Genomic DNA, 25331 nt, shown 5'->3' on the forward strand with positions numbered 1-25331 from the left:
GGTAGTAGGGGTATGGGTGTAGGGGTGAGGATGGGGTTAAAATATTGACGTTAAAAACATTTTTTAAAAACAAGATTTAAATTTATTTATTTTTTGCGGGGAGGGGGTGGTTGGGGGGTTAGTTTGAGGGTAGGGACAAAATAAATTGTAATTTAAAGTTGGAAGATAGTTTTGGAAAATGTTTTCCTTAAGTTTTGAAGGGATGATTTGGAAAACATTTAACCCAACCAAACATGAAAAATTTGGAAAAAAAATTTCCTTCATACCAAACACACACCCTAGGTGATTCCAAAGGTAGTTTTCAAGACAAATCTTTGAGTAAGTAATTTTTAACACCAATTTATGATTTTCACATCAAAATGGGTGGGTGGGGGGGGGGGGGGATGATTTTGCTCGAGTTTCCTAGTTGTATGATACCTTGATTCCCTGTATTTTCTTGAAATCTCCCTGTTTCAAAGGATGGAGAGAGGTGGTAGGTCGTGTGGACGATGTAGATGGATAGGGGATTAGTTTAATGCCTGTTAGCTATGGGAATATGTAATGCATTTTACTTCTCTTCTTTGTGGGGATGATTTCTAACTCATTTTTTAAATATAATTTTACATGTGAGTTTCAAAATTCTTGGGTAACATGTTTTCCAATAAAAAATTAAATTTCCTTAGCCTTTGGGTTTGACTTTTTGGGGTCGTTTTGGACCCGCTTTCAAGAAATAGCAATATGGGTGTTATTATTCAGCTTTTCTCATTCTTAAATCATAATTGCATAGATTGTGTGGATTCTATGGATCGGTGCAAGGGAAAGGCTGAAACTCGGCCCATTCTTCTACTTTTTAAAGACAAGTTGACCTCTTTGACTTATTTACAAGTGTTTTAGACTCTATGTGTTGTGTTACTGTAATGGGGAGCATTGGGAAATAGTGGGAGTGTGTGTGTGTGGATAATGTGACGAGTACCCACCCGAAAACTAGAGTCAACCATGTGGGTTAATTGCACTTGTTTGAGTCATCACTGTATATTATGCCCGTGAGTGGCTTTGATGGATATTATGATTTCCTTATTCGTGCGATGCCCATGAGTGATGTTGTTGATTTATTGAGTGAAATTGTCATCCTCTCATTATGCATATGATCTTACATACTTGTAATTGTGATGAAACTCTTATATGAAATGACACTATGAGAAATTGAAGAAGTTATCTGAAAAGAAAGACAAGAGGATGTGACTTCGAGGGACATGCCCCGCACCGAGGATGAATGCAGATATGAATTCGAGCGATGTTCTCTGCGCCGGGGTAGGTGTATGGACTTATATGTACCGCATGGGTCCCGACTATCCTCTGAGCAGCGAGTGTGTATCGGTAGGACAGACATGCAATATTCTCTATGACATTTGCATTGCAATTGCACTTCATTATCATTGATTGTACTGTCTGTGAGTGATTTATTGTTAACATTGATTGATTTCTCTTGTAAGTGCTACCTGAGCTTCCCTTTCCCCGTTAGTGTCATTGTTGGAAATCATATGGTGTTACTTATTTGCTCAATTACTTCTATTGCGCTACAACCTTTATTACTATTGTATCTGCTAGGATGGATTGAATTATGATTTCTATATGTAGGTTGTAGTATTTTGGAGGTTTGGATGATGTGTTAGGGTTAGGGTGTTCATCATCAGTTTTTTTAGGGTTAGGGATACTTGTTGAGGGCCTTTGTTGTTTATGTACTCACTCCCTCGCTTTTCTACACTTGTGTAGGTTACGGCCCATTTCATCCTGATCACCTTCCTGCATCACTGTTTGAGGCTTGCACTTAGGAGTACGCGAGGTAGTTGCTAGTTGCTCTAGCAGATATCACATACCTTACATTATGTCTTTATTCTATTATAGAACTGAAGACATTCAGACTTGTACTTTCATTGAATCTATATTATTATCTAGTGACTTGTACACGTGATACCAGGTTTTGGGGAAGGGTATATTTATATTTATAAATTCTGAGTAGTGTTTCTTAATTCTTTGTTTTCTTTTCTTATTTCCACAAAAGCTAACCTCTCTAGGTGGGATAAGATAGGTGTCATCACATCCGATTTTTTAATTGTGACAAGAAAAAAACGCATGTGCTTTGCTGTGAAATTTTCTATCACCGGGTATTCGTAAAAAAAAATCTTACAGAAAATATTACATATATAGGGCAGCAAAACTAAAATACCCCATAAAATTTTTACACCAATTCGTTTAAACAAATTGAATAGATCATATTTTAATAAGATAATTTATAGTACTATTAAAAATGATCCAACACTCCATCTGTGCCATCCTTTTTCCCAAACAACGTTGAGTTCCAAGAATCTTCTTCTGTGCCCACCATTTGGTAATAGTGGTCCAAAATGCTTCATAAAACAGTTAAGATTGACTAAATATTTATTAATGATTTATATCAAAGTATCAAATTAAGTAACTTAATCTTAGTGGTTAAATTCACTATAATTTTTGCATTCATTAATTTGATAACACCAAAGCATATTAAGTTTTTAGCTAAATATTTATTCCCAAAAAAATGAATGTAACCACACATGTACTAAGTACCTATCAGAAACTTGTGGCAGAAAAAAACATGAAAACATCAACCTTACAAACATTGGTCTCTCTACCTTCCCAATTTCAACTAGTAACAAAATAAGGTAAATTCCCCTTTGCTTTGAGGTAAAATCAGACCGCTAAATTATTATGCATTCTCATTCTCCTTCTTCATTCATATCGTGACGACGAGGAGATTGTTGAATTCTAGCCAAAATGTTCATTCAACCTCCTTTCAAGATCTTAGAGATCATTGTGATTTCTGCCCAAGACCTTCCTCCCGTGTCGAAAATGTTACGCACCTTTGCAGTTGCATATATACATAATGACCATAGATTAACAACTAGGGTGGATCATCAAGGTAAAACAAACCCTACATGGAATTATAAGATGGTTTTTCGTGTGGATGACAAGTTTCTTAATTCAGAATCAGCTTCAGTAATGTTTGAGATCTACAATGTTGCATGGTTACGCGATCTCCCTATTGGCACAACACACCTTATGATAAATAGTTTTTTCCCTCCTCTTTCATCCAATAATCCAACCATCAGATCAACTACGCTTCATATTCGTCGTCCAAGTGGTCATTTACAAGGGCTCCTTCATATTAGTGTTCAATTAATTGACACTAGCCCTCCAGAAATCCTCTGTTCTGGGAGTGAATTGAGCACCTCAATATGTACAACCGAAGTTTCATCATCAAAAGATGAAAGAAGAAATTGTTATGATGAAAAGAATGACAATACCTCGACTATTTCTAAAGGTCATGACACGCTATATGAAGAAGAAATTACCAAGAATACTCATGATCAGGATATCAAAAAAAATCAAAATAGGGGAATGTTACTACGTTTATGTAGTAAACGTTTAATGTCTAATAGCGATTCAGATTTATTATCTCCAAATCAAAAAATGAGAAGTACACCAACAGTAGTGTCATTTTGCTCAGGGGTGCAACCTATACCATCAATTGTAGCAGAGGATATGAAGAAAGGATTATATCAAACAGGGGAAGGAATAGATTATGGAAGTTGTATATTTGAAAATTGGACTATACAAGGTGAAAAAGATGAAGAAATCCAATCGATGCGATCAAAAAGCTTGACATGGGGCTCAGATGATCAAGTTCACGTGCAAGAACACGTTGAGATTAAAAAGAAATCGCGAAGAAGAAGACATGATTCGGATGGAGGAGGATTATTTTCATGTTTTGGCAAAGCATATGGTTTTGAATTCAAACTTATTTGTGGATCAAAAAGCCCCAACAAGAAGAAAGACAAGAAACTTGAACGCCATAAGAGCCTTCCTTATAATAATAATAACCATTATGATGATAACTTACACAGATTTTACATATAATTATTCATTTTTAATTTTTGTTGAGAGTAATTCTGATTCTTCTGCCAATGTCAAAATGGTTTAGAGTATTCATAACGATGAAATTTCGTAAATTGTACCAACATATAATAGAAGGAATGAAAAAAAAAAAGTAAAAGTCTCTCTAGACATAATACCCATACGTATATATTAGTTTGTTTATAGGTTACAATTTATAATATAGAATTCAATGATGAATTATTTTACCATAAATAGTGATATCTTTGAATTTCTACTAGCATACAAAGTTCTTTATACTTTGATCTCCTTTTTCCCTTTCCTTAATTTAACTCATTAAAAGCATGATTTTCTTAACATGAAAGTTAAATTACATTAATATCTTTGTTATTAACTAATTGAAAAACCTCATTTAATTAATTAAATAAATATATAATCTGATCCTTGAAACATTATAACACAAAAAGTTATTTTCGAAAATAGAGTCCATTTGAGTGTCTACATTTTGCAAGTGTCACGATCCAAAAACTCGAGTCGTAATGGCACCTACCAAAACTCATTGGTAGGTAAGCTAACCTCTATCCCGGAACGACAAGTAATGAGCATATTGGGCAGAAACCTTAAAATAGCAGAAAGATAAATAACATAATAGAAGAATAACAGTGGAAATGAGAAATGACATAAATATAAACAATAGGACAAGATAGTTTCTTTGTGACTGTATGTTTGCTCCAAATAGTAGTACTGTGCCATATTGTGACTGTATGTTTGGTTCCAAGGTAGACATGCTTAATTTCCCAGAAATTACCCGAAAATAAGGATAAGACATGATTTCTATCAACTCGATATGAATCATGCTAAGAACCCTATCAAAACTAGCTAGAAAGTATGCAAATACCAACACACGCTAGTCTAAGATTAGTAAGTCGTAACCTAACTCGAAAGCGATCACGCACACTCCAAAATCGACTAAACCAAAGCTCTACCTTTTTGAAACACCATCAATCGTTGTCACGCTATCAAATAAATAATCACGACATCAAAAAAATATGTTTTGACACCTAATTCACAATAACTAAAGATAGAACTAATAACGAATCAAAAATAGCATTGTAAGACCCGAGCAAGGAATCCCAAAATTGGCTCTATCAATTTGCCCCATTCAGTTCAAGGAACTTGTGCCCACAAAATGGGCACAATCTGAATTTTAAATCAACCCAAAACAGCTCATGCATCAAGAATTCATGATATCACCATTGAATGATGTCCAAAGCCTCCTGAAGCAAGTCAGTGTCACGCGGCCTAAGCCCTAGGTTGTGAAGCCTCAAACCAACCAACCAGAGAGCACCGTATAAGACCTCAAATAGACCATTTAAATATTTGAGTGGCAGTTGTCGTTATATGCAAACTCCACTAAGGCTAAGAACTGGTCCCACTGCCCTTTAAAATCCAATACACAGACCCGCAAAAATCATCCAAAACTTGAATAGTACGTTCTAACTACACGTCGGTGTGCAGATGAAAGATTATGCTAACTCGGGTACCCAAGTACTCTTTTTGAAAGGTCCTCTAAGCTAGAAGTGAATCGAGAACCCCTATCTAAGATAATAGACACATGCACCCCATGGAGACAAACTACCTCCCGAATATAAACAAGATCTAGCCTCTTGGGGCTAAAAGAAGTCTAAACAGGAAGAAAGTGAGTTAACTTGGTCAATCAATCCCCGATGACCCAAATACTATCCACAACTATAAAAATGTTTGAGGCAACCACAAGACAAAATCCATGGTGATGAGCTCCCATTTTCACCTGAAATGGGCAATCTCTATAACTCACCAACAGGCCTCAAATACTCGACTGTCACCTTATGGAAACACAAGCAACGGGACACATAGTCCGCAATATCTCTCCTTATACCACTCTACCAGTATTGCTTTCCAAGTCGCGATACATCTTCGTTATGCCTGAGTTGAGTTCAAAACCTTTGCACCGGCTAAGTATTTCACATTAGTTAATGCAAGGGTCAACTTCAAACAATCATATATTTATGAGTATAAATAGTTAGCTGACTCCTGGCCTATCAAATTAAAGGTACGTGAGTCTTCTTTCCAACATCACTAAGTTAACATCAATATGAACTTGGAGTAAAATAGTACGACTGTTTTACTAGAGACACTCCCAATATACCAGAACTGACCTTTACAAGTCAACTTTATGGTCCGTGAAACAAAGTACAGCCCATAATTCAAGCTCATGAAATCAACTTCTGAAACTGAATTTTTGGTTGGATTTCATGAACCCATCTACGGGACATAATTTGGGCCCGTAGAATGAAGTTTTGAAACTTGTTTTCATGCCTAATTTTCATGGATTCAAACTACCGCTCATATATCAAACCACAGGTCGTGATTAGGGATCGTAGAATGAACTTCAAAGGCTCAAATTTCACGGATATAATCCATGACCATAGATCCAACCATGGACCGTGGTTAGGCCTCGTGAAAAGTTCCGACAACTTTTTATTGGAGTTATTTCAGTATTTTCTCATTCTCCCTATGCCTAAACCTCCATATTTTAGTACCTATTTGGAGATTATATCATAGTATTACCTCAGAATACTTTCGTATCTTTCTTCCCAAGCTTAGAGCAAGAGTCAAGAAGAACAAACTTAAGGTTTCAAATTTCTGAATCAAGATTTCTTCAAGAACTCTTGTTCTCTACGGCATGTAAGGCTATCACTAAGATATTAAGTTTTTCCTTACAACCTACATCTATGGTTTCAACTAGTAAGATCAAAACTAGGGTATTTACCCCCAAAGTTCAATATATTCAAAATTCTCTCTATATTCCAATTATTGATTCTTGATTTGATTATAAAAATTTCACTACTTCATATTATTAATGATCTTTGATTGTTGTTCATGTTTAAATACCACATAAATCATTTTTAGCTGAGAGTTATCTGAAAACCTTGACATACTATCTCTTATGAATGGTTTTCATGAGTAAAGTGATTTCAAGTCTGAAAGCATTATTTTCATTAAGAGTTTCAAGAAAGCATGAATTGCTTCAAGTGCATTATTTTCAAAAACAAAAGCATAGTTAGCTTTAAAGAAAGCATATCTTAGTCTCGAGAAGGTACAATCGGTTTTTCATAAAATCATAGTCTTTTAAAGGAAGTGCAGTAAAATTATAAAGAAACATTTTTTAGTATTAACTCAAGATATAGATTATCAGTTTTTCCCTAAAGTGAGACTTTCCCTAAATGGGACATCATATAGTTGTTGAGCATTATTATTTTGGGAGTAGTATTGAGCAATGAGTTAGGTAAGGGTTACATAATCCAAACCCTGTAATTGTATTGCCAGCGTATGATAGGATTGTGTCATTGATTCAGGTAACTCCTCATAAAGCCTCTATTAAGGGCACAAAGATCAGATCCATTAGTTAAATTCGTCCTTTGCCCTAAGAAGGTGCAGGATGACTCTTGCAACATGGGCAAGATATTGTATCATCACAAGCTCACGTGATAATTGTCAGTTAAAGAAACTCCCCAAAAAAAGTAAATTACATTAATTTTAGTACTTGCTACTAATGCATACATATTTAGTTGTAAAGCTCGGTTGATAAAATAAACATGCATGCTTTACTTTTCAGTTGATTATTTTACAGTCTACCTTCAAACTTACTCTTTCAGTTCAGTTTAATAGTTGTATCATTCAGCTATTTTGCATACCTTACATTTCATGTACTAGCGTCATTTGGCGTTGCATCTTTAAATAATTTAGATTTAGGTATTTAGGATCGGCAACAGGCGTTTCACTAAAAAAAATTTCATCAATATTTGGTGAGACCTCTTTGCTTTTGGAGGGTTCTAATTTAACTAATTTATTCGATACTTAGCTAGTAGAGTATGGTTGTTGTTCTGGCACCTATCCTCGGGTTATTAAAGGCTTCATAGACAAGGTAGACGAGTTAGTCGAGTCGTGGTTTTTAGATATTTTCAAATTTAGTCATTATTATTATTATTTTGACTTTTCAGAGTTTTAGATAAAGTTGTTGAGATGATCTATGTTTGTGTTAAATAATTATGATGTTCATCTTTTATATAGCTTCCGCATAAGTTATCCGGTCTTCTAGTTTAGCAGTAAGTTACGTCAAGGGTTCGCTTGAAACAAGAAATGATTCTGGGTGTCGGTCAGGATATAAGCTCGGTGCGTGATAAATTTGATATCAGAGAACATAGTTTAAGTGTCCTAAGATGTCTATGAAGTTTGTCTGGTAGATTCCTTCTTATGGGTGTGATGCGCACCACATCTATAATAGGGAGGCTATAGGATATTAGGAAATACCAACATTCTTTCATATTCTAGTTTGTGCGATAGAATTTAACTCTAAAAGTTTTCTTCTAATTCGTGTGTTCCCGTATTTTAAATCATGCCTCCAAAGCGTACCGCCATTTAGAGGAATTCCACAAGTAATGAGGTTCCCTCTGAAATTGATGCAACTAATCTGTCTCCTTGATTTCAGAGGGCTCTAGTAAGTAATTTGTCTCAGGGCATGATAGAAATTCCTTGGACTTTGAAGTCATTTGGTGGGATCGCATGCACTGAGAAGGGTTTGGTTGTATGCTTCATGTTTTGGGTATGGGCCTCATCTTTGAAAATATTCTAGGTAAAGTCACTAGGTCTGCATTTGTGATAGAGCTTCATGTTCGTGAAGAGTTACTAGTACCTGGACAAAATTAAATCTCATTTTGATCTTAGACTTCTTATTTCAATTTTCGGAGGTAGAGAGCTCAATTTTGGGAGATTTTAGAAACTATTTTGATATTTCTTCGCTAAGGTAGGATTCTCACTTTCTACTTGATGTTTCCCCATTGATTTGTTACTTATTTCATTACTTAATCGCGTATGAGTAACAAAATTTGAGAATTTGAGAAGGGCTCAAACTCTATTAATTTTTGGGGAAATTTCAAATTTGAGTTCCTTACCTTATAGGTATAAAGTGATTTCGAAAACAAATTTTAGTTTGACCTAAAGGTTTGGAGTTGACTTTTTGACTTAATTTTTCACCCAAACTTTTATATTACAATATGGGTATGCGTGGATTCATATTATAATGTTGTGTATGATTTTTATCGTTTGGGAGCCTAATAATATGATTTGAGAGGGAAAGTTATTGATAAGGGTTCATCACGACGCATTTGCCCAACATTCGGGGCAGGTTATGTACTGATCCTTTAGACTTGTTTTGGGTAATAAGTTATGGTATAAATCATGTTATGAGTTGGACGTATTGAATATTGATGGGACTAGATATTTAGAGTAATGAACGCGTATCGTAAAATCTAGTTTAGAATATAAATGATAGATATTATTTTACGTGAAAGGTGTACTTGTTGTGTTTTACTCTTTTTTCTTGTGTTACAACATATTTGTAAGAGTTGATGGTCTATTAGAATAGTTTTAAAAGCAATTTTTTGTGATGATACATACATATTGCATGATTCTCATGGATCACAAGGTTATTACTATGAAAACAACGATTGAAGAACATTTATGTCATAGGAAATAGTTTTGATGGATTTGATTATTGATAATATCTAGGATAAATTGATGAGTCCATGGAACTATATATGAGCCTAGCGAGCCCTCCACAAGCCCCACCTTCAACCATGCCACTTTGGAGGGGGTGTATAAAGGTAGGATTATTGGCTATTGCTTTGTAGTACTGCATATGATTTCTTGCTTTGCTTTATATTTCTTAATATTGATCTTTATTGTGCTTTAGTTTTACTTAACAGATGATTTTGGTTAGTTTCTTATACTTAACATTTAAAATTATTTGGTTGTTGCATTGACTTGATGATTCTTAGCATAGTTCTTATGATATAGTAGTAATTAGTTCCTATTCCGTCAACTTATGATACCACCTACTGAATATTCATATTTTCGTACTTACTCATACTACTTTTACCGCATCATTTTTATGCAGATTCTAAAACTATTGGTACCGGCCTGTTGATTCTGATTATTGAATATTTTTCTTGATTTGAAGTTGTGCTGAGCTCTTCACCGCCAAACTACCAGTAGCTTCAACCAATTAATCTTTAAAAAAACCATCATACAGTTCATCCAACTCCTCTGAGTTCTTCACTAATAAGAATCTACAGTGAATCACAACCAAGACTTGTTGCTAGAGTCATCGTTGATGGCGTCAGTGTTAGCCACCGGATAGAACACCAAATGCTTTCAATGGTTAACTTATGTTCACTATAATTTAAACTTAATGACTACTAAAATAAAATATGTTGCTCACCGAAGACAAACTACCGTCAAAGAAAGCGTTTCCAACCAAATTTAAATGATGTCAATGAGATTGGATGGAGAAGGAGAGAAATAAGGGAGTAATGTGGTGATTTTAGCTATTAAAGATAAAGTTAGACTATAGACTATAATTAAATAAAAAGGGGAAAAATGAAAAATATACCCTGAACTATCGTAAATGGTATGCATATACCATTCGTCATACTTTTGGGACATTGGTGCCCCTCCCGTCCAAAAACTAGAGCATATATGCCTTTCACTCTAACGGAAGGCTAAATAGGGACACGTGGCGCAATCTTATCCGTCGATTCGATTTTAATAAATATCGGATCAGTGGATAAGATTATGACACGTGTATGTCCATTAGTATAAAGGGTATATATGCTCTAGTTTTTGGATGGCAAGGGCATCAATGTCCCAAAAGTATGACGGAGGGTATATGCATATCATTTACGATAGTTCGGGGTATATTTGTCCTTTTTCCAAAAAAAAAATCATTCATTTAGAAATTCATATATAAAAAAATATTTATTTATAATCGATATCTATAGATATACTATCTTAAAAGTATGAACTTATGACTTTTTCGAAGGGTTGTGACTTTTTCGAAAGAGTGCGACTTTTATAATAAGACACTATTAACGTCTATTCATATTATCATTTGTTAGCTATAAATAAGAGGAGTTTCCTTTCATTTTTAAACTCTAATTTTTTTAAGTTTTCCACTCTTCTTCTTCTTAAAAAATCTCAAGTGTGATTTACGACAGTTGAATAAGTTTGAAATTCAACGAAATTTAAAGTATAACTACAAGAAAGAGTCGGTAAACAAATTGTAACAAATCATTCATTAATTCACAAATATATTTTTCTCCTACGATTTTCATCACATATATACTTCAATATTGTTTATATCATTTTAAAACATTAACGTTAAAATTAACATAAAATATATGTACAACACACATGTTTATGAACTAGTACACATTGATGTATAAATATTTGTTTTTGTTGATAAGTACAAAGAAAGTGAACTAAAGACATTTTATAAAGTTAAAAATAAATAAATAAGTTAGAACCCCACCGATCCCCAGGGACCCAAACCTGGCTACAGCCACCTCCTTTGAGGTACAAAGCAATGTCAAACAATGTCAAGTAGAACAACTTTACTTTTTCTCCTTATATTATTGATATAATATAATAATAAAGCAGCAGCAGCAGCCCCTAACTTGTAAATATATACTTTGATCTCTTCTTACTCAACCTCTTCACCAGAAAAAAATCTCTCTTTCTTGTTTTGTTTGTCAAGCAATTTCATTTTCCATTTGACTGCTATACTGACCAACCCCACCTCCCATCTATCATTTTTATGTGATCTTGATAAGCTGAGATCAAATTCTTGATAATATTTTTGTGGGTTTTGAAGTTTGTCAATTTTTTGTGTTGTAATTGGAAAGAGGGAGGAAAAAAAAACAAGAAATATGTTAGGGAGGGAGTGTTGGTGTTGGGACAATTTATGTGATTATTACCCTGTTGTTGAATCAAAGAAATTTTCTTTGCCTTTACCCCTTCCTAAATGGCCTCAAGGTATGTCTTCTTCAAATTTCTTGTTTTTGTATTTTTCTCAATTTTTGTTGTTCTCTTTCATAAAAGCCCTGTTTTTGTGTCTGTCTGCAGTGCATGTTGAATATGATGAAACATCAGTTATTGTTTGAAGAAGAAATTAATATATATGGTTTCTTTTTTTTTATTTCTTTAATTGAACTCAATTCCTGTGTACTTCTGTATGTTATGCTTATTTATGAATTATGATCAAAAGGGTCAACAAAATGAAATTACTACTTCTTACTAAGAAAAATTTCTGCTTCATGGAGCAGAATTTTTTCTTTTTTTCCTCTTAAAAACCTTATTGGAAAGAAGATTCTTGGACAAAAGATTTTTTTTTTTTTTGGAATTTCCTGCTGACTTTTTGTTTAATACTTGGTCAAATATGGTGTTCTATTCTTGGAAACTCATGAACCTGGTCAAATATGGTGTTCTATTCTTGGAAATTCATGAACTTGGTCAACTGTATGGCTGGGAATGGGAGTTGTGACTGTTTAACTGTTCAAATCTGCAGGCTTGAAATGTTAGATTTTCTGAGAGCTTTCAAATTTAACTAAATTTAGATAGAGCTATTTCGATTTCTGTTTCTATTTATTGTTCCTCGCACATTGCTTATCATATTATTTTGTTGTAGTTACTGTTTCTTATTCAGAATGTTGTGTCATGCCTTGTTTAGTATTTTGCCTTGTTTGTGGGATGTATGTGAATTGAGAAAAAAGAGGCATACTGAATAGAAGCTCAGTTTGCTAGTGACATATGTTGTTTTGTAGGAAAAGGTTTTGGAACAGGAAGAATATGTTTAGGGGAAATTGAAGTTGTTCAAATCACCAAATTTAAGAAAATTTGGGGTTGCGGCTCATCGTTTGGAAAATCAAATTGTGTTTCGTTTTATAAGCCAGATGGAATTCCAAAAGGATATTATATCCTTGGTCACTACTGTCAGCCAGATGGTGAGCATATAACTGGCTATGTTCTTGCTGCCAAAGACTTATCTGATGTCCAAGATTCAGCTTCAAAACTTCCGGCCCTTCAAAAACCTCTGAGTTACACTTTAATTTGGAGTTCAGACTCACAATACAATGGAGGCGGTTATATTTGGATGCCAAATGCACCGGTTGGTTATAAATCGATAGGATGTTTGGCTTCTGTTGAGCCTAATGAACCTGATCCTGATGAAGTTAGATGTGTCCGAGCTGACCTGACGGAAAATTGTGAGGCCTCTGAAATGATGTTTAGTTCAGATTCTTTTTTCCAAAGGAAACAATTTCAAGTTTGGAAAACTAGACCCTGCAAGAGGGGCATGCTTTGTGCAGGGGTTTCTGCTGGGACGTTCTTCGGTAGTACAAGCTTCAGTTCTGGAGATGAGCTTGATATTGCATGCTTGAAAAATCTCGACTCTTCTCTACACGCAATGCCCAATCTTGAGCAGATACATGCCCTCATCAAGCACTATGGACCAACAATGTATCTCCATCCAGATGAGATTTATTTGCCTTCCTCAGTTCCATGGTTCTTCATGAATGGAGCTCTCCTTTACAAAGATGGAAGGAATAATGGTACAGTCATCAACTCAAAAGGCTCAAACTTGCCTGCAGGAGGGTTAAACGATGGTCAATATTGGCTTGATTTGCCAAATAAAGATGATGCAAATAGAACCAGTGTCAAATGTGGGAACATTGAGAGTGCAGAGCTCTATGTTCATGTTAAACCATCTTTAGGAGGAACCTTCACAGATATTGCAATGTGGATATTCTGTCCTTTCAATGGACCGGCTATTGTCAAGATTGGATTGTTGAGTTTTACTTTGAATAAAGTAGGAGAGCATGTCGGTGATTGGGAGCACTACACACTCCGTATCAGCAACTTTTCTGGTGAGCTCTGGAGTGTGTATTTCTCTGAACATAGTGGTGGTGAATGGGTAGATGCCTGCAAGTTGGAGTTCATCGAGGGTAACAAGCCAATTGTATATGCATCAAGAAATGGCCACGCGAGTTTCCCACATCCTGGCTGCTATCTTCAAGGCTCTTCTAAACTCGGGTTTGGACTGAGAAACGATTGTGCCCGTAGCAAATACTATGTGGACTCTAGCAGCAAATATCAAATTGTAGCTGCCGAGTACCTTGGAGAGGGAGTTGTTGCAGAACCACCATGGTTGCAGTATATGAGGGAATGGGGTCCAACCATCATATACAACGGGAGATCAGAAGTGGAAAAAATAATCAAGCATCTTCCTTTTTTCATGAGATTTTCAGTGGAGAGTCTCATTGAGCTATTTCCAACTGAACTTTATGGTGAAGCAGGGCCAACAGGACCAAAGGAAAAGGACAATTGGTTGGGGGATGAAAGATGGTAGGTGGTCTGGCATAGCTGCTCACCCCTATGAATTGGTCTAATCCCACCTCGTACTGATTGATTAGCCAATTCTATGCAAACTGAAACAACAATCATAAATTTTCCATGATCCACAGTATGTATACATGTTCAACAAATCAGGGTGCGTTTGATAGCGTGTATAAAAATAATGCGAAATAGAGTGTATTAATAATGTTTGCAAAAATGTAAAAAAGGTTTTGAGAAGCAATTGGGTATTTAACCAAAATAATGCTTGTATTAAATCCTCTTGGAACATTTCTCAATAAATGATAAAGAGTGTATAACTAATTATAGGCAGAAAAGATATACCAAATAAGGTACTAGTAATACATGCATTTGGTCAATGCATGCATTATTTCAAACAACCCCTAAGAGACATCTTTCTAGTCACCTCTCGAGATTATTTTTTTTAACATACAGCAACACTGAAATTAGAATAAGAAGTCTCCCTTTATATATATATAAATATAAAAAAAATATGCACAACTAATCAGACAGTATGTTCTGGATGCACTTTTAGAGTTCACATAAGGAAGTCACAAATAACCGAATTGTAAATCTTGGACAATATTTATGGCATCTAGCAGAAAAAAGAGGGATTTTCCTTTTTTGCAATATGATATAGCAGTTAAGCTAGTTCAGACAAACGAGATATTCCTCCTCTGTATTTCAAAATACAACTGATGACAAGAGTTTCACTTTACAAAGAGCCAAGTCTCAGAAGAGCATTTCCATCTACCCTACCCCAAAACGAGTATATTGTTTCTCAAGTCATGGCTGAAACCTAAAACTGAATGTTTACCAAGTCCCTCGCAGTATATTGAATCACCCCAAAAGGAACTGTACTATAATATAAATACATGGATGGCATCACTTTGTTGATCTACCATCCTTGTTAACTCCCTCCCACCTTATCTCTTGAGCACACTCCCCGCAAACAGTGCTGCAGCCCCACTTTGTGCCTTGACTTCTAAGTGTAAGCAAATGTGATAGCTTTGTGCACTTCCTATGCACCAAACGGCATCTTGAGCTCCCCACTGAAAATACAAGATTACTGTCCTCTGGCGGAAAAATGGTGGCCCTGGGAATCACTGGCTTTTGCTTTGACAATGATTCAGTGGTAGAGACACGCTGCTGCGCAACAGGTTCATCAGGCGAAACTCGCCTCTCTTCCCATTCAATAGATCTGCGGTACACTTCCCACGCCATTTCCTGCTCTTCTTTTGATAGTTTTTCATCTTCATTCTCTTGCAGGAGACTTTCATGTTCATGATAATTCGCAATCCACCTGAAGAAATAACTAAATTCTTAAAAACATTGTTCTTCTATTGATAAAGTAAATAATAATTTAACAACTAAAATGAGTTTCCCCAACAAACTAAGAGTCTGTTTGGATTGGCTTTTGACATATAAGCCAATCATAAGTTAGATATCCTAACTTATAACTTGGGCTTATTGTTATTATTTTAGCTTAAAACCAAGCGCTTATAAGCACTTCTATAATCTACCCAAACACTCCAAAAGTGCTTAAAAGTACTTATGGCTTATTTTTATCATTTTAGCTTCAAACCAAGTGCTTATAAGAACTTTTTTAATTTACCCAAAATACTCCAGAAGTGCTTAAAAGCTATTTAGGCTTGAAAGCACTTTAAATAAGCCAATCCAAACAAGCTCCAAGTACACCCAGAAAAAAATCTTAAGCTTGAATGAATTGCTAAAAAAACATCCAGACAAATACATAAGTAGGGATGTCCTTTAACCCAAAAGACATTGCAGGTTATGGTTTTAACTAATAACCACTAGATTAATAAAAAGAGAACACCTAAAGAAAGTTAAAACAGAAAAGAGGAGAAGAATCAACACATCATATTAACACAAATAAAAAATAGTCACTCTAGATAGAGCTAACACTTGGATTAAAGGTGGTATACTTGGTTCTAGAGGAAATATATAGAGTCAACTTGTCAGCATCAGTAGCGAAGGAAGAACTGCAAAAATCAGTATGGAAATGATAGAAGTAAAATATGGAGAATCGCTGAAAACAAAAGGCATTTGCTCGAAAACTTCTAGAGCATTATGAGCTCAAAATATGAGAAGTAGGTGCTCCATAGAATTTTTCATTTCTTTTTCATAGGTTAAGCAGGGGCACTAATGCCCGGATAACTTACATATCATAACAGATCTTAAGGTACGCTTGGGTTTATCAGACACTAAAAAAAGAATAAAGTGATCCAGGTCAACCAAGAAATCAGCTGGTGGATACTCTTTTCACTCTGGAAAGAGGGATATCATAACAAGGTTTCTAGAAGTGATGACAGTAATATCATCTTACTCCAGCTAGTGGACTGTTTTGTTTAGTTCCTGACTCAGCTGGTGCAAGGCTGACATCAGACAACAACAACCGACTTGATAACAGAAACAACCAGTCTCATTCAGCATTGACAGATCAAAAAGTTGATTTTAAGAACGATGAAGAAAACTATGAAAAGAACTTCCAGACACCCATATTTTCTAAGCGAATAATAATTATGCAGAAAGAAACAGGAACAGAGTTTTTTTGGTTGTTTTTTTTGGAGAAGGGAAAAAAATACTTCGTTACTGTTTCTTTCTGCATAATTCTTTAAATATCAACATACTTATTCTCTTAGAGAAAGGAACCGAGCATACTTAAACTGGCCTAGACAAATAAAAACAATTGGGCTTTTCCGATTATAGCAAATCAGTCACCCCCACAGGTTCTGGATATTTTCTCCTATGAAGTCTAAAGCACGCAAACCATTACACTATTAAGAAAGGTGAAAGATAAAGTGAAACTTATTCTAAAACGCACATACACACTCAGCTATATATAGTTTAATGAAAATGTATAATTGAAAAATCTCAGAACACAAACTCATTGCACAAGACTCCCAAAACACATTGAAAACAACAGAAGTTATGCTCTGAAGAAATTATTGAAAATAACGAAGCAAGAAAAGAACATCCTACCGTGGATGATGCCTTTCGATCAAACTTTGCATTAGCTTGTCAGAAGAAGAGCTTCCATTTGGAAGGGTTAGTTTTTGTTTCAGAACACTTCCAACATCTACATTTGCGTTTGCTTCACCAGCATGTTCTCTAACTTGCTTCAATTCCAGAGGTATATCACAGCTTTCATCATCTCCAAATTCAAAAAGATGCAACATTTCCTCTTTAGATATAGTTCTATGTACTTGTTGCCTATCAACCACCCGTGCTGCAAGACCTTCCTTTGTTACCTGCTTAAATCATCCGCTTAAATAATTCGAGAAATAAAAGCTATTCTGACATGAGCTGATTCTGGATTCTTTCTTTTACCTGACGCTTGTATATCTTTTCCTCCATTGTTCCATGTGCCAGTAAACGGTAAGCAAAAACAGGTTTCGTTTGACCATACCTAGAACCATACAAAGCATTCAGGCTAAATATATATTCTAATGGAACCTGGGTGTTTTATAATGAACAAATTTGGAAGACACACCTCCAAGCTCGGTATATAGCTTGAAGATCATGAGTTGGATTCCAAGAGCCATCAACTATAATTACACGGTTGGCAGCATAAAGATTGATACCAAGAGATCCAGCTCTAGTAGATATCAGTACGCATTTAACCCTTCTATTCAATGGACTGTTAAAACAGTCAACAAGTCTCTGCCTTTCAGATGATTCTGTTCTTCCATCAATCCTATTACCCAAAATTGGAGACCAAAAACTCTCAATAACACAATTAGTGAAAGCAAGAAAACGAAGATAAACCACATCCGCAGAATAAATTGAGCGAAATAGCAATCACCACTATATCCCCTTATCGTAACTTCTTTTGACAATTCGTACTATTGTATTCCTCAGCATTAAGGAACGTTTGCCACCTCCGAAAATATTTTTTACACAAAGGAGTAAGTCAGAATCTAGATTTACAAGGCACCTAAGAAGTCTACAAGTTCATCTACTTCCCCTTATTGTAACCCTCTCTGTTTCCAAAAACAACAACGATATTGGGCTTCCTGACCATCAAAACTGGAAAAACTTTGACTAAGATGTAGTACAAAGTCTGGTGTAATATTTGATAAGAAATGGACCTTGGGTCTAACTCGAGCCCAAAAATTACGTTGTGAAGTTGAGGATTGACTAATGCTATATAAAGAAATAATCAATTCCCTCCACCAATGTGGGACGGTTAACATCCCCAACACGTCAAAGACTGGATTTCTAGAGCACGGACAACACTATGAGTTCGATCTATTATAAGAAATGGACCTTGCGCCTAACTCAACCCCAAAAACTAGCTAATGATACGAGGACTAACCAAAACCATATAAGGAGACAACAAGTGGAACACTCAATTCATTTCTAAATCTTCTGAGGTATAGTGCGAGGAAAGAAGAAATGTTGGCAATTTTAGTTTAGATGGAATTTGAGGACAATTTCAATAAGACAACTTTTAAAATAAATCTACTTATTTAATTAATGTTCAGTGCACCAATTATTTTTTATGTTCCATTTTACCATAACCAGAAGGAAGAGATCCGGCCCTAAAGAGCTCATGTGATGAATAAGAAAAGCTAAACTAATAAGTAAAACTAACAAGATGAGTAGACAACTATGTCTACTTCTTTGAGAGTGCGCTTGGATAGCTAGTAATTATAACGACAATCTCTGAAAATATGTAAAGGTGTGTGCCGCATAATATGTGAATCAATGGGCTTGTTTTCTTTCCATTGTTGACTGGGGAAATGTCAATTTTTTCTTTGACTAGATGATTGGAATCACTCTAAAAATAGGTCAAATGTTCTTTTGAAGACGATGGAATTTGCAAGAATTGTATCTTTCAAATGACACATTGTGAGATATTCATAAGAAATGCAACAACAAAGATGGTTCCCGCACTAATGTTGTTAGAAGATACTTTTAGTAAATAAAAGTGTGCTCCCTCTAACATGCCAAGTTTTTAGATAAGATGGACACACTTTACCATAATATTATAACAGGCTGAGATCCTAGTCTTGGTATTGGACAATTCTCACATCATGTGCTAACTTTTGAGTTGAAGTAGAGGCAGAACCTTACATGTTATTGTATTTCCTAATGTTGGGCTTCATATTATGTTATCCAAGCTCCAGTTGACAAGCATGAGTATACAATATGATGTTAAATTGTCCCACATTGATTGGAGAGTGGACATTTGTCTCTTTAAATGTTCTTGGGCAATCCTCACCACATCAACTGGCTTTTGAGGATGGTTAAGCTTAAGGTCCACTTTTTCAATGTGATATCCAAACAGGCAAATATCAAGAGTTCGAGTTCCATCTCCACCCATCAATAAAAATTAAAGTCTGTACTTGAAAGGGCGTGTTGAAAACATAGTAAGCAAATAAAAGTGTGTTCCTAATAGCTCAAGTGTTATAATGAGATGGTCACACACTTCAACATGGTACAATAGTAGGCAGAGGTCTTGGGTAAAAATCTCACCACCACCCTTCGTTAAAAGATGTTCACAAGTTTGGCCCATAAGAAAAAAAGGAACTATGCTCTTATGCAAGGTAACGTGTTGAATCAGACAGTTCAACAAATGCCAAAGAGAATCAGTAAAATCATGTATTGTAGTATTAACAATAACAACAATGAGGTAATTTTCATCATCATCCAAAATAATTTATTTTTTGAGAAAGATCATCATCCAAAATAATTTAAACAAGGTATACACACCTGTACCAGTCTTTCCGCCGTTTCCAGTACTTCCCCTTTTTCCCTGGGCGCGTTAGTTTTGAAAGATATTGTTCAATGAGATCTAGGGTTGACAAGCTCTGACTAAACACTAGTGCTTTGTCACCAACATTAGAGCTCATTGTCAGGATGTCGAGTAGCAAAACCATTTTGCCACTATAATCAACTTCTTTGCAATTATTTTCTAGAAGATCACTCCACCAATCCTGCAAAACAGAAACAGTGAGCTGGGAAACTAATAATGACATTTCAAAATAAAAGGGAACAATCACCACATATAACATGAATTGTAGAATGTAGATACAAAACGAAGCATATATACTACAGACAGATGGCAAGAGTTTCCTGCACATCCATCAATTAACCATACCAGCAAAATTACAGAAGTTAGCAAATCGGAGCAAGAAGTATACCCCATGGAGGAAGCCATTATGATTTTTTTTGAGAGCTTCATTGTTGCTATTCGGCTTCTCTGCAGAAACTGAAAAACAGATATTTATATGTGATAATGAAGATAGGCTAGTTGTCATTTCAATAACATATTAATGGAAACGCTTACTACAACCCAATGTTATTTATTATCCTGAACTCACTTAAATCAGGCCACAGAAAAATGGTTATAGAAGCCAGACATGGCTCCTGGTATCAGAACAGGAGCAGGTGAAATATTTCCACAAGTGTTGGTCACTTGCACACATTGTACACGAATTCAATACATCATGCAGTTGATATACTTAATCAACACTGCTAAAATATCATAGAGAGATTAATATGCAATATATATCAGGAAATACATCCAACTACATGGAAGCTCAATTTAAAGATTCCTCTGGATGCCTCAAGAGGCAGATCTTTATCAATATGCTATAGGCTCAAAAATTAAATCCTTCTAATGAATCTGTAACTACCAAAAAAAACCAATTGCTAGCTGGTACGTTATACCCAGAGTGAAGGAAAACAAAAAGTACCTCCAGGAACCACATTATAATCTGTGTTCTCATCACTTGAGCAATCATCAGCAAGAAGGATCTCAACAGGATCTTCAGGACGACTACAGGTTCTGTTTTCTCGCATCAATTGCAAAATCCCAGGATGGTTCCATATCTATAATCAACAACACTTCTTGTTAGCAGATATCTATCGTTATATACACATATATGGAAGAGCCACTGTAACCATGTTAAGTAAATAAAAACACCAAAGACTTGAATTTTCCAACGAACTCTGCATTATTCATTTTACAAAAATGACGGATGTTTTCATCCAGGCTTCAGAAAACAAAATTTCTATTTATTTCCTTTGCTTTTTATAAAAAGAACTATTCATAAGGAAAATGAACCAGAAAACAGGATGACCGTGGCTAAAAAGCAACGATCAATTAACTAAAGCTCAACCCCAAAACAGTTGATGTTGGCTATATTAATCCTAGGTATTCCTTTGCTTTATCCAGCTCAAACCACTTGCTCAATTTTATGAGTACTCACCATGGTTAAGACGTTTTCATGTTTTTTAAAACTATTTTCATGTTGATTGTCTATTTATTACAAGAAACAAAGAGAAGAAAGAGAAACTTCTATTTATTTCATTTTCTTTTTCATAGCTCAATCCCAAAATAGTTGAGGTTAGCTCTATCAATCCTAGGTAATCCTCCGCTTTTTCCAGTCACCCCCCTGCTCAATTTTCAGAGAATTCACCATATTGTTAAACAAGTTTCATGTTGATCTTCCACTTACCATAACTATCCCGTTATCCGAGCTGGGCAATAGCTATACTTTTCAAAGTTCACATAGGAACAATCTATATCCTATATTATATTAAAAGCACGAAGGTTCTTAATGAAATGTCGTTTAGGTATATTCTTAATAATTAGTACTTTGAAATCATCTAAAAGTTTGCTTATTAATTCTCTCCTTATTTGAATCAAGTAAGAAGCCCTAATTTTCCGAACTTTAAAATCATTATGATTTTACCTTATTCAAATTCTTTCAGATAATGTCCCTTTTGAGATCCAAAGGTACACGTAATGTATGCACTTTTTTAGTCGAATTCTAACTTCTACTACTAATATATAGGCTAATTTAGTTTAACAAAGAACAATTCAAATAGAATTTCAAACAAATACTTCTTCAGGATTTTGGTAGATATAGGAGTTGAATAAGAAATTACGTTGAATCATTCACGGTGAACCAACCATCACGAACTCGAGAAATAAATAAACAAAATTAGTAATGGGATCAATATGTTCCAACACAATATCATTGGGCTGTAAAAAGAGTTGAAGATCAACTATGAAATAAAATATATTATGTGCAATACAGGTGAACTTTCATCTCTACTTTACACTTCTCCTCTTATAACTTTAGTTTGATGTTCTATGTTGCGCATTCATCAATATTTACATTAACATATTATTTTATCTTGATTTCTCGACATTTCAAATTATTTGTTTGCTTTTAAGTAGCATCTGTTTTCATTCTTTACTTTTCAAGGTCTAAAATTTAAGTACACTATGTATTGCAAATCAATGTCTTAGCTATTCTAAGCATTGATCTTCTCAAGTAGAATTAAATAACTAAAATCAACAAGATGCCCAAAAAAATAATCTCTGTGATGTCACAAGAAACCTGAAAAGTTTGTTTATTATATGTTTGTATTAACATAAAATACGGGAAATAGGCACCGGGTGTTTACACCTAACTAAATGATTTACCTTTAGAATCAACAAATCAAAATAATTATATACATCACTTAACCACAATTAAGTGTTAACAGTGTTTATACAAAATATGCCTTACATTCATTGTCCTAGTATAAACACTCTATAAGAATACTCCCTTCAATGCTTTCAAGTTTTAAACCATTCACTTGGGGACTCGGTATATTTTGAGGTTGAAGTTGTACGAAAATTATAAGGAAAAAAAAATAACTTAATTTTGAAGGTTTCATTAAATGAAGTTCAAGAATGCAACAATCGTTTCCCCACCATTAGTTCCTGATATTCCAATCTCCAAAATGCACGGAAAAGGGACATTTTCTGTGAAGTCTTGTTATTGGAGCTTAAACTCTAATCAGACAATGAATATGAAATGGCATTGGAACTAATTTGGAAAGAAAAATGCTACCAAAATATTTCTTAATAATTTACATGTATTTACTCTAAGTATTCTTTGCATACATACTAAGCATTTAAGTCAATTTAATATTAACTAATTCAACCAAATTATTAAATGCTACAGGTTTAGAAGATATCTAATTATATTAAATTCCACTATCGCGTCAATGGAATAAGTGAATTACATCTCTTTTAATGTATATTTATATTTACATAATTTGTATTCCTTACATAAAAAAATTGAATTGATTGATGCGACATTCACTTCACTTTTTTTACATAAATTTTAGAGTTTATTTTGGATCTTGAGAAATCAAAATTTGTCTTAATTTTTTAATTTGCGAAAAAACATAAAGGACTCTTTATGAATAAAAAATTATCTATCTATATTTAAATGATATATTTACTTATCTATCTATACAATACATTTTCATATTACATTTGAACTACTTTCATATTATATTAAAAGTGAAAGACCCTTAGCGAAATATCGTTCACCCTTTAAAAAATAGATTTCTCACAAAACAAAATAGTCATTAATTATTTTTCTAACATTTCAGATATTAAATTAACTAAAGTTTTGTGAAGTCATGTTAGGAAACTTTTCCACTTTTGATTGAGAAACATAGGAGAAAAATATTATTGAATTGTGTATCTACATTATTACATTGAGACCCTATTTATAGACACTATATTAGACTCCTTTCTCAACTAGAACACTACATTACAATCCTTTTTCAAATAGGATTCTATATATTATTCTCATTCCTATTTTTATTCCTATTCCTATTCTAACACTCTCCCTCAAGCTAGTGCATATAGAAATATGTACTTAGCTTGTTACAAATGTAATTAATACAAGGATCGGTGAGGGGCTTGGTGAAGATATTTTCAAGTTGATCATTAGACTTCACAAAATTGACAATCAATCTCAATGTGCTTAGTCTTCTCATTAAATACTGAATTTGATGCAAAATGTGACGAATCACATAACGATTAGCTCCACTATTAGTCATGCCAAATTCCTGAATTATTGTGATGAACTTTTCAAACCAAGCTCAAGAAGAATGTTTCAGTCCATAGAGTAACTTGTGTAATCGACATACAAGGCTACTAAACTCCCTCAGGTTGCTCCATAGAGACTTCACAGTGCAGCGATTGCTAAATAGTGCTCAAAATCTAGTATATAATACATGGATCATCTTGAAATCAATGAACGAGTCGATATTAACCAAGAAAGTCGTCAAAAAATTGGCCCAAACATGCTCATAGGTCGGAGTATTAGATTTGATGGTTGAAAGTGCTTACAATCTGAGAAATAAAATTATATTGGTAGGGCCGGAATGATGGCACAACCCTAAACATATAAGAAAGTAGAAGGTGGCACGGTACTATGCATATCGGATATGAAAAACTAGTCACCGGAAAGATGGCACGGTGCTCTATATAAATGAGATATGAGAAAGTAGTCACCGGAATGATGCACAGTGCAACACAAATCAGATATAAGATAATCCAAAAAAATGCATTGTACTATGCAAATTAAATATGAAAAAAGTAGTTACCGGAAATATGCACGATGCTATGCAAATTAGATATGAGAAAATAGTCACCGAAAAGATACATGATGACCCAACTTTTGCTAACATAATCGTCGGCCCGATAGGAAGAATTATATGGATAATAGCCGCCCGCTGGCAACAGAGCTCTTTGATTCTCTACCAAGATCGTAGAGGCTCTGATACCATGTGAGAAATATAGGAGAACAATATTATTGAATTGTGTATCTATATTATTACATTGACCCTATTTATAGACACTACATCAGTGTTATTAAAAGCGAAAAGCGTAAAAAAGCTCTAAGGTCCGTGGGGGCTTTAAGCGCAAAGCGCAAATAAAGCGTGGGCTTTAATGAAAAAAGGCGCAAAGGGTGAAAAAATAAAATGTGTATGTTTAGTCCAAAACTAATAATTGTAAACATGAATGACAAATATATGACCAAAGAAATTGAATTTTTTTTATGATTAAGTGAAATATCAATTGTTTAGTGTCACTTCTTCATAAGAGGCTCGTTGAAAAGGAAAAGTTTTTCTTAGAACTTTGATGACGACACTGAAGCGCACATAAAGCGAGGCAAAGCGCTCAACACGTTTTGAGCCTCGCTTTAGGGCTTAAGCGCGCTTAAAGCGCGCCTTTGATAACATTGCACTACATTAGACTCCTTTCCCAACTAGGACACTACATTATAATCCTTTTCTCAAGT

General features: G+C 34.7%; 3 protein-coding genes across 4 annotated transcripts in view; 2 read left to right on the forward strand and 1 right to left on the reverse strand.

The window, feature by feature from the left end:
• Positions 1 to 2964: 2964 nt before the first annotated feature.
• Positions 2965 to 3933, forward strand: LOC107058279 (uncharacterized). The gene has a single exon (XM_015303810.1). It carries the CDS (start codon positions 2965 to 2967, stop codon positions 3931 to 3933), a length of 969 nt encoding a protein of 322 aa, XP_015159296.1.
• A 7397-nt stretch (positions 3934 to 11330) lies between these two features.
• On the forward strand, positions 11331 to 14339 carry LOC102604240 (uncharacterized). Its single transcript, XM_006340403.2, has 2 exons — positions 11331 to 11823; positions 12612 to 14339. The coding sequence occupies exons 1-2, from the start codon at positions 11718 to 11720 to the stop codon at positions 14192 to 14194; spliced, it is 1689 nt and encodes a 562-aa protein (XP_006340465.1). The 5' UTR covers positions 11331 to 11717; the 3' UTR covers positions 14195 to 14339.
• Positions 14340 to 14795: 456 nt separating this feature from the next.
• LOC102604570 (protein CHROMATIN REMODELING 20) overlaps positions 14796 to 25331 on the reverse strand; it is a 60687-nt gene continuing 50151 nt past the window's right edge. The window contains exons 19-25 of one of the 2 annotated variants that reach the window (XM_006340405.2): positions 20925 to 21060; positions 20370 to 20428; positions 19939 to 20162; positions 17714 to 17917; positions 17551 to 17629; positions 17203 to 17471; positions 14796 to 15502 (exon numbers count right to left, since the gene is read on the reverse strand). In XM_006340405.2, coding sequence (XP_006340467.1) covers positions 15085 to 15502; positions 17203 to 17471; positions 17551 to 17629; positions 17714 to 17917; positions 19939 to 20162; positions 20370 to 20428; positions 20925 to 21060 — 1389 coding nt within the window. In that variant the 3' untranslated portion in view covers positions 14796 to 15084. Of the gene's footprint in view, positions 15503 to 17202; positions 17472 to 17550; positions 17630 to 17713; positions 17918 to 19938; positions 20163 to 20369; positions 20438 to 20924; positions 21061 to 25331 lie in introns of both variants that reach the window. The other variant, XM_006340404.2, reaches the window with a different exon arrangement.

Source organism: Solanum tuberosum, unplaced genomic scaffold, assembly GCF_000226075.1.
Source record: "Solanum tuberosum cultivar DM 1-3 516 R44 unplaced genomic scaffold, SolTub_3.0 scf00018, whole genome shotgun sequence".
Lineage (NCBI taxonomy): Eukaryota > Viridiplantae > Streptophyta > Magnoliopsida > Solanales > Solanaceae > Solanum > Solanum tuberosum.

What these genes read in the sequence shown, in the direction of transcription:
- LOC107058279 (XM_015303810.1), top strand. Translation starts at nt 2,965, where the DNA reads ATGGTTTTTCGTGTGGATGACAAGTTTCTTAATTCAGAATCAGCTTCA.
- LOC102604240 (XM_006340403.2), top strand. Translation starts at nt 11,718, where the DNA reads ATGTTAGGGAGGGAGTGTTGGTGTTGGGACAATTTATGTGATTATTAC. An exon ending in CCTTCCTAAATGGCCTCAAG is followed by an intron (nt 11,824 to 12,611) that starts GTATGTCTTCTT and finishes GTTGTTTTGTAG; the next exon opens with GAAAAGGTTTTGGAACAGGA.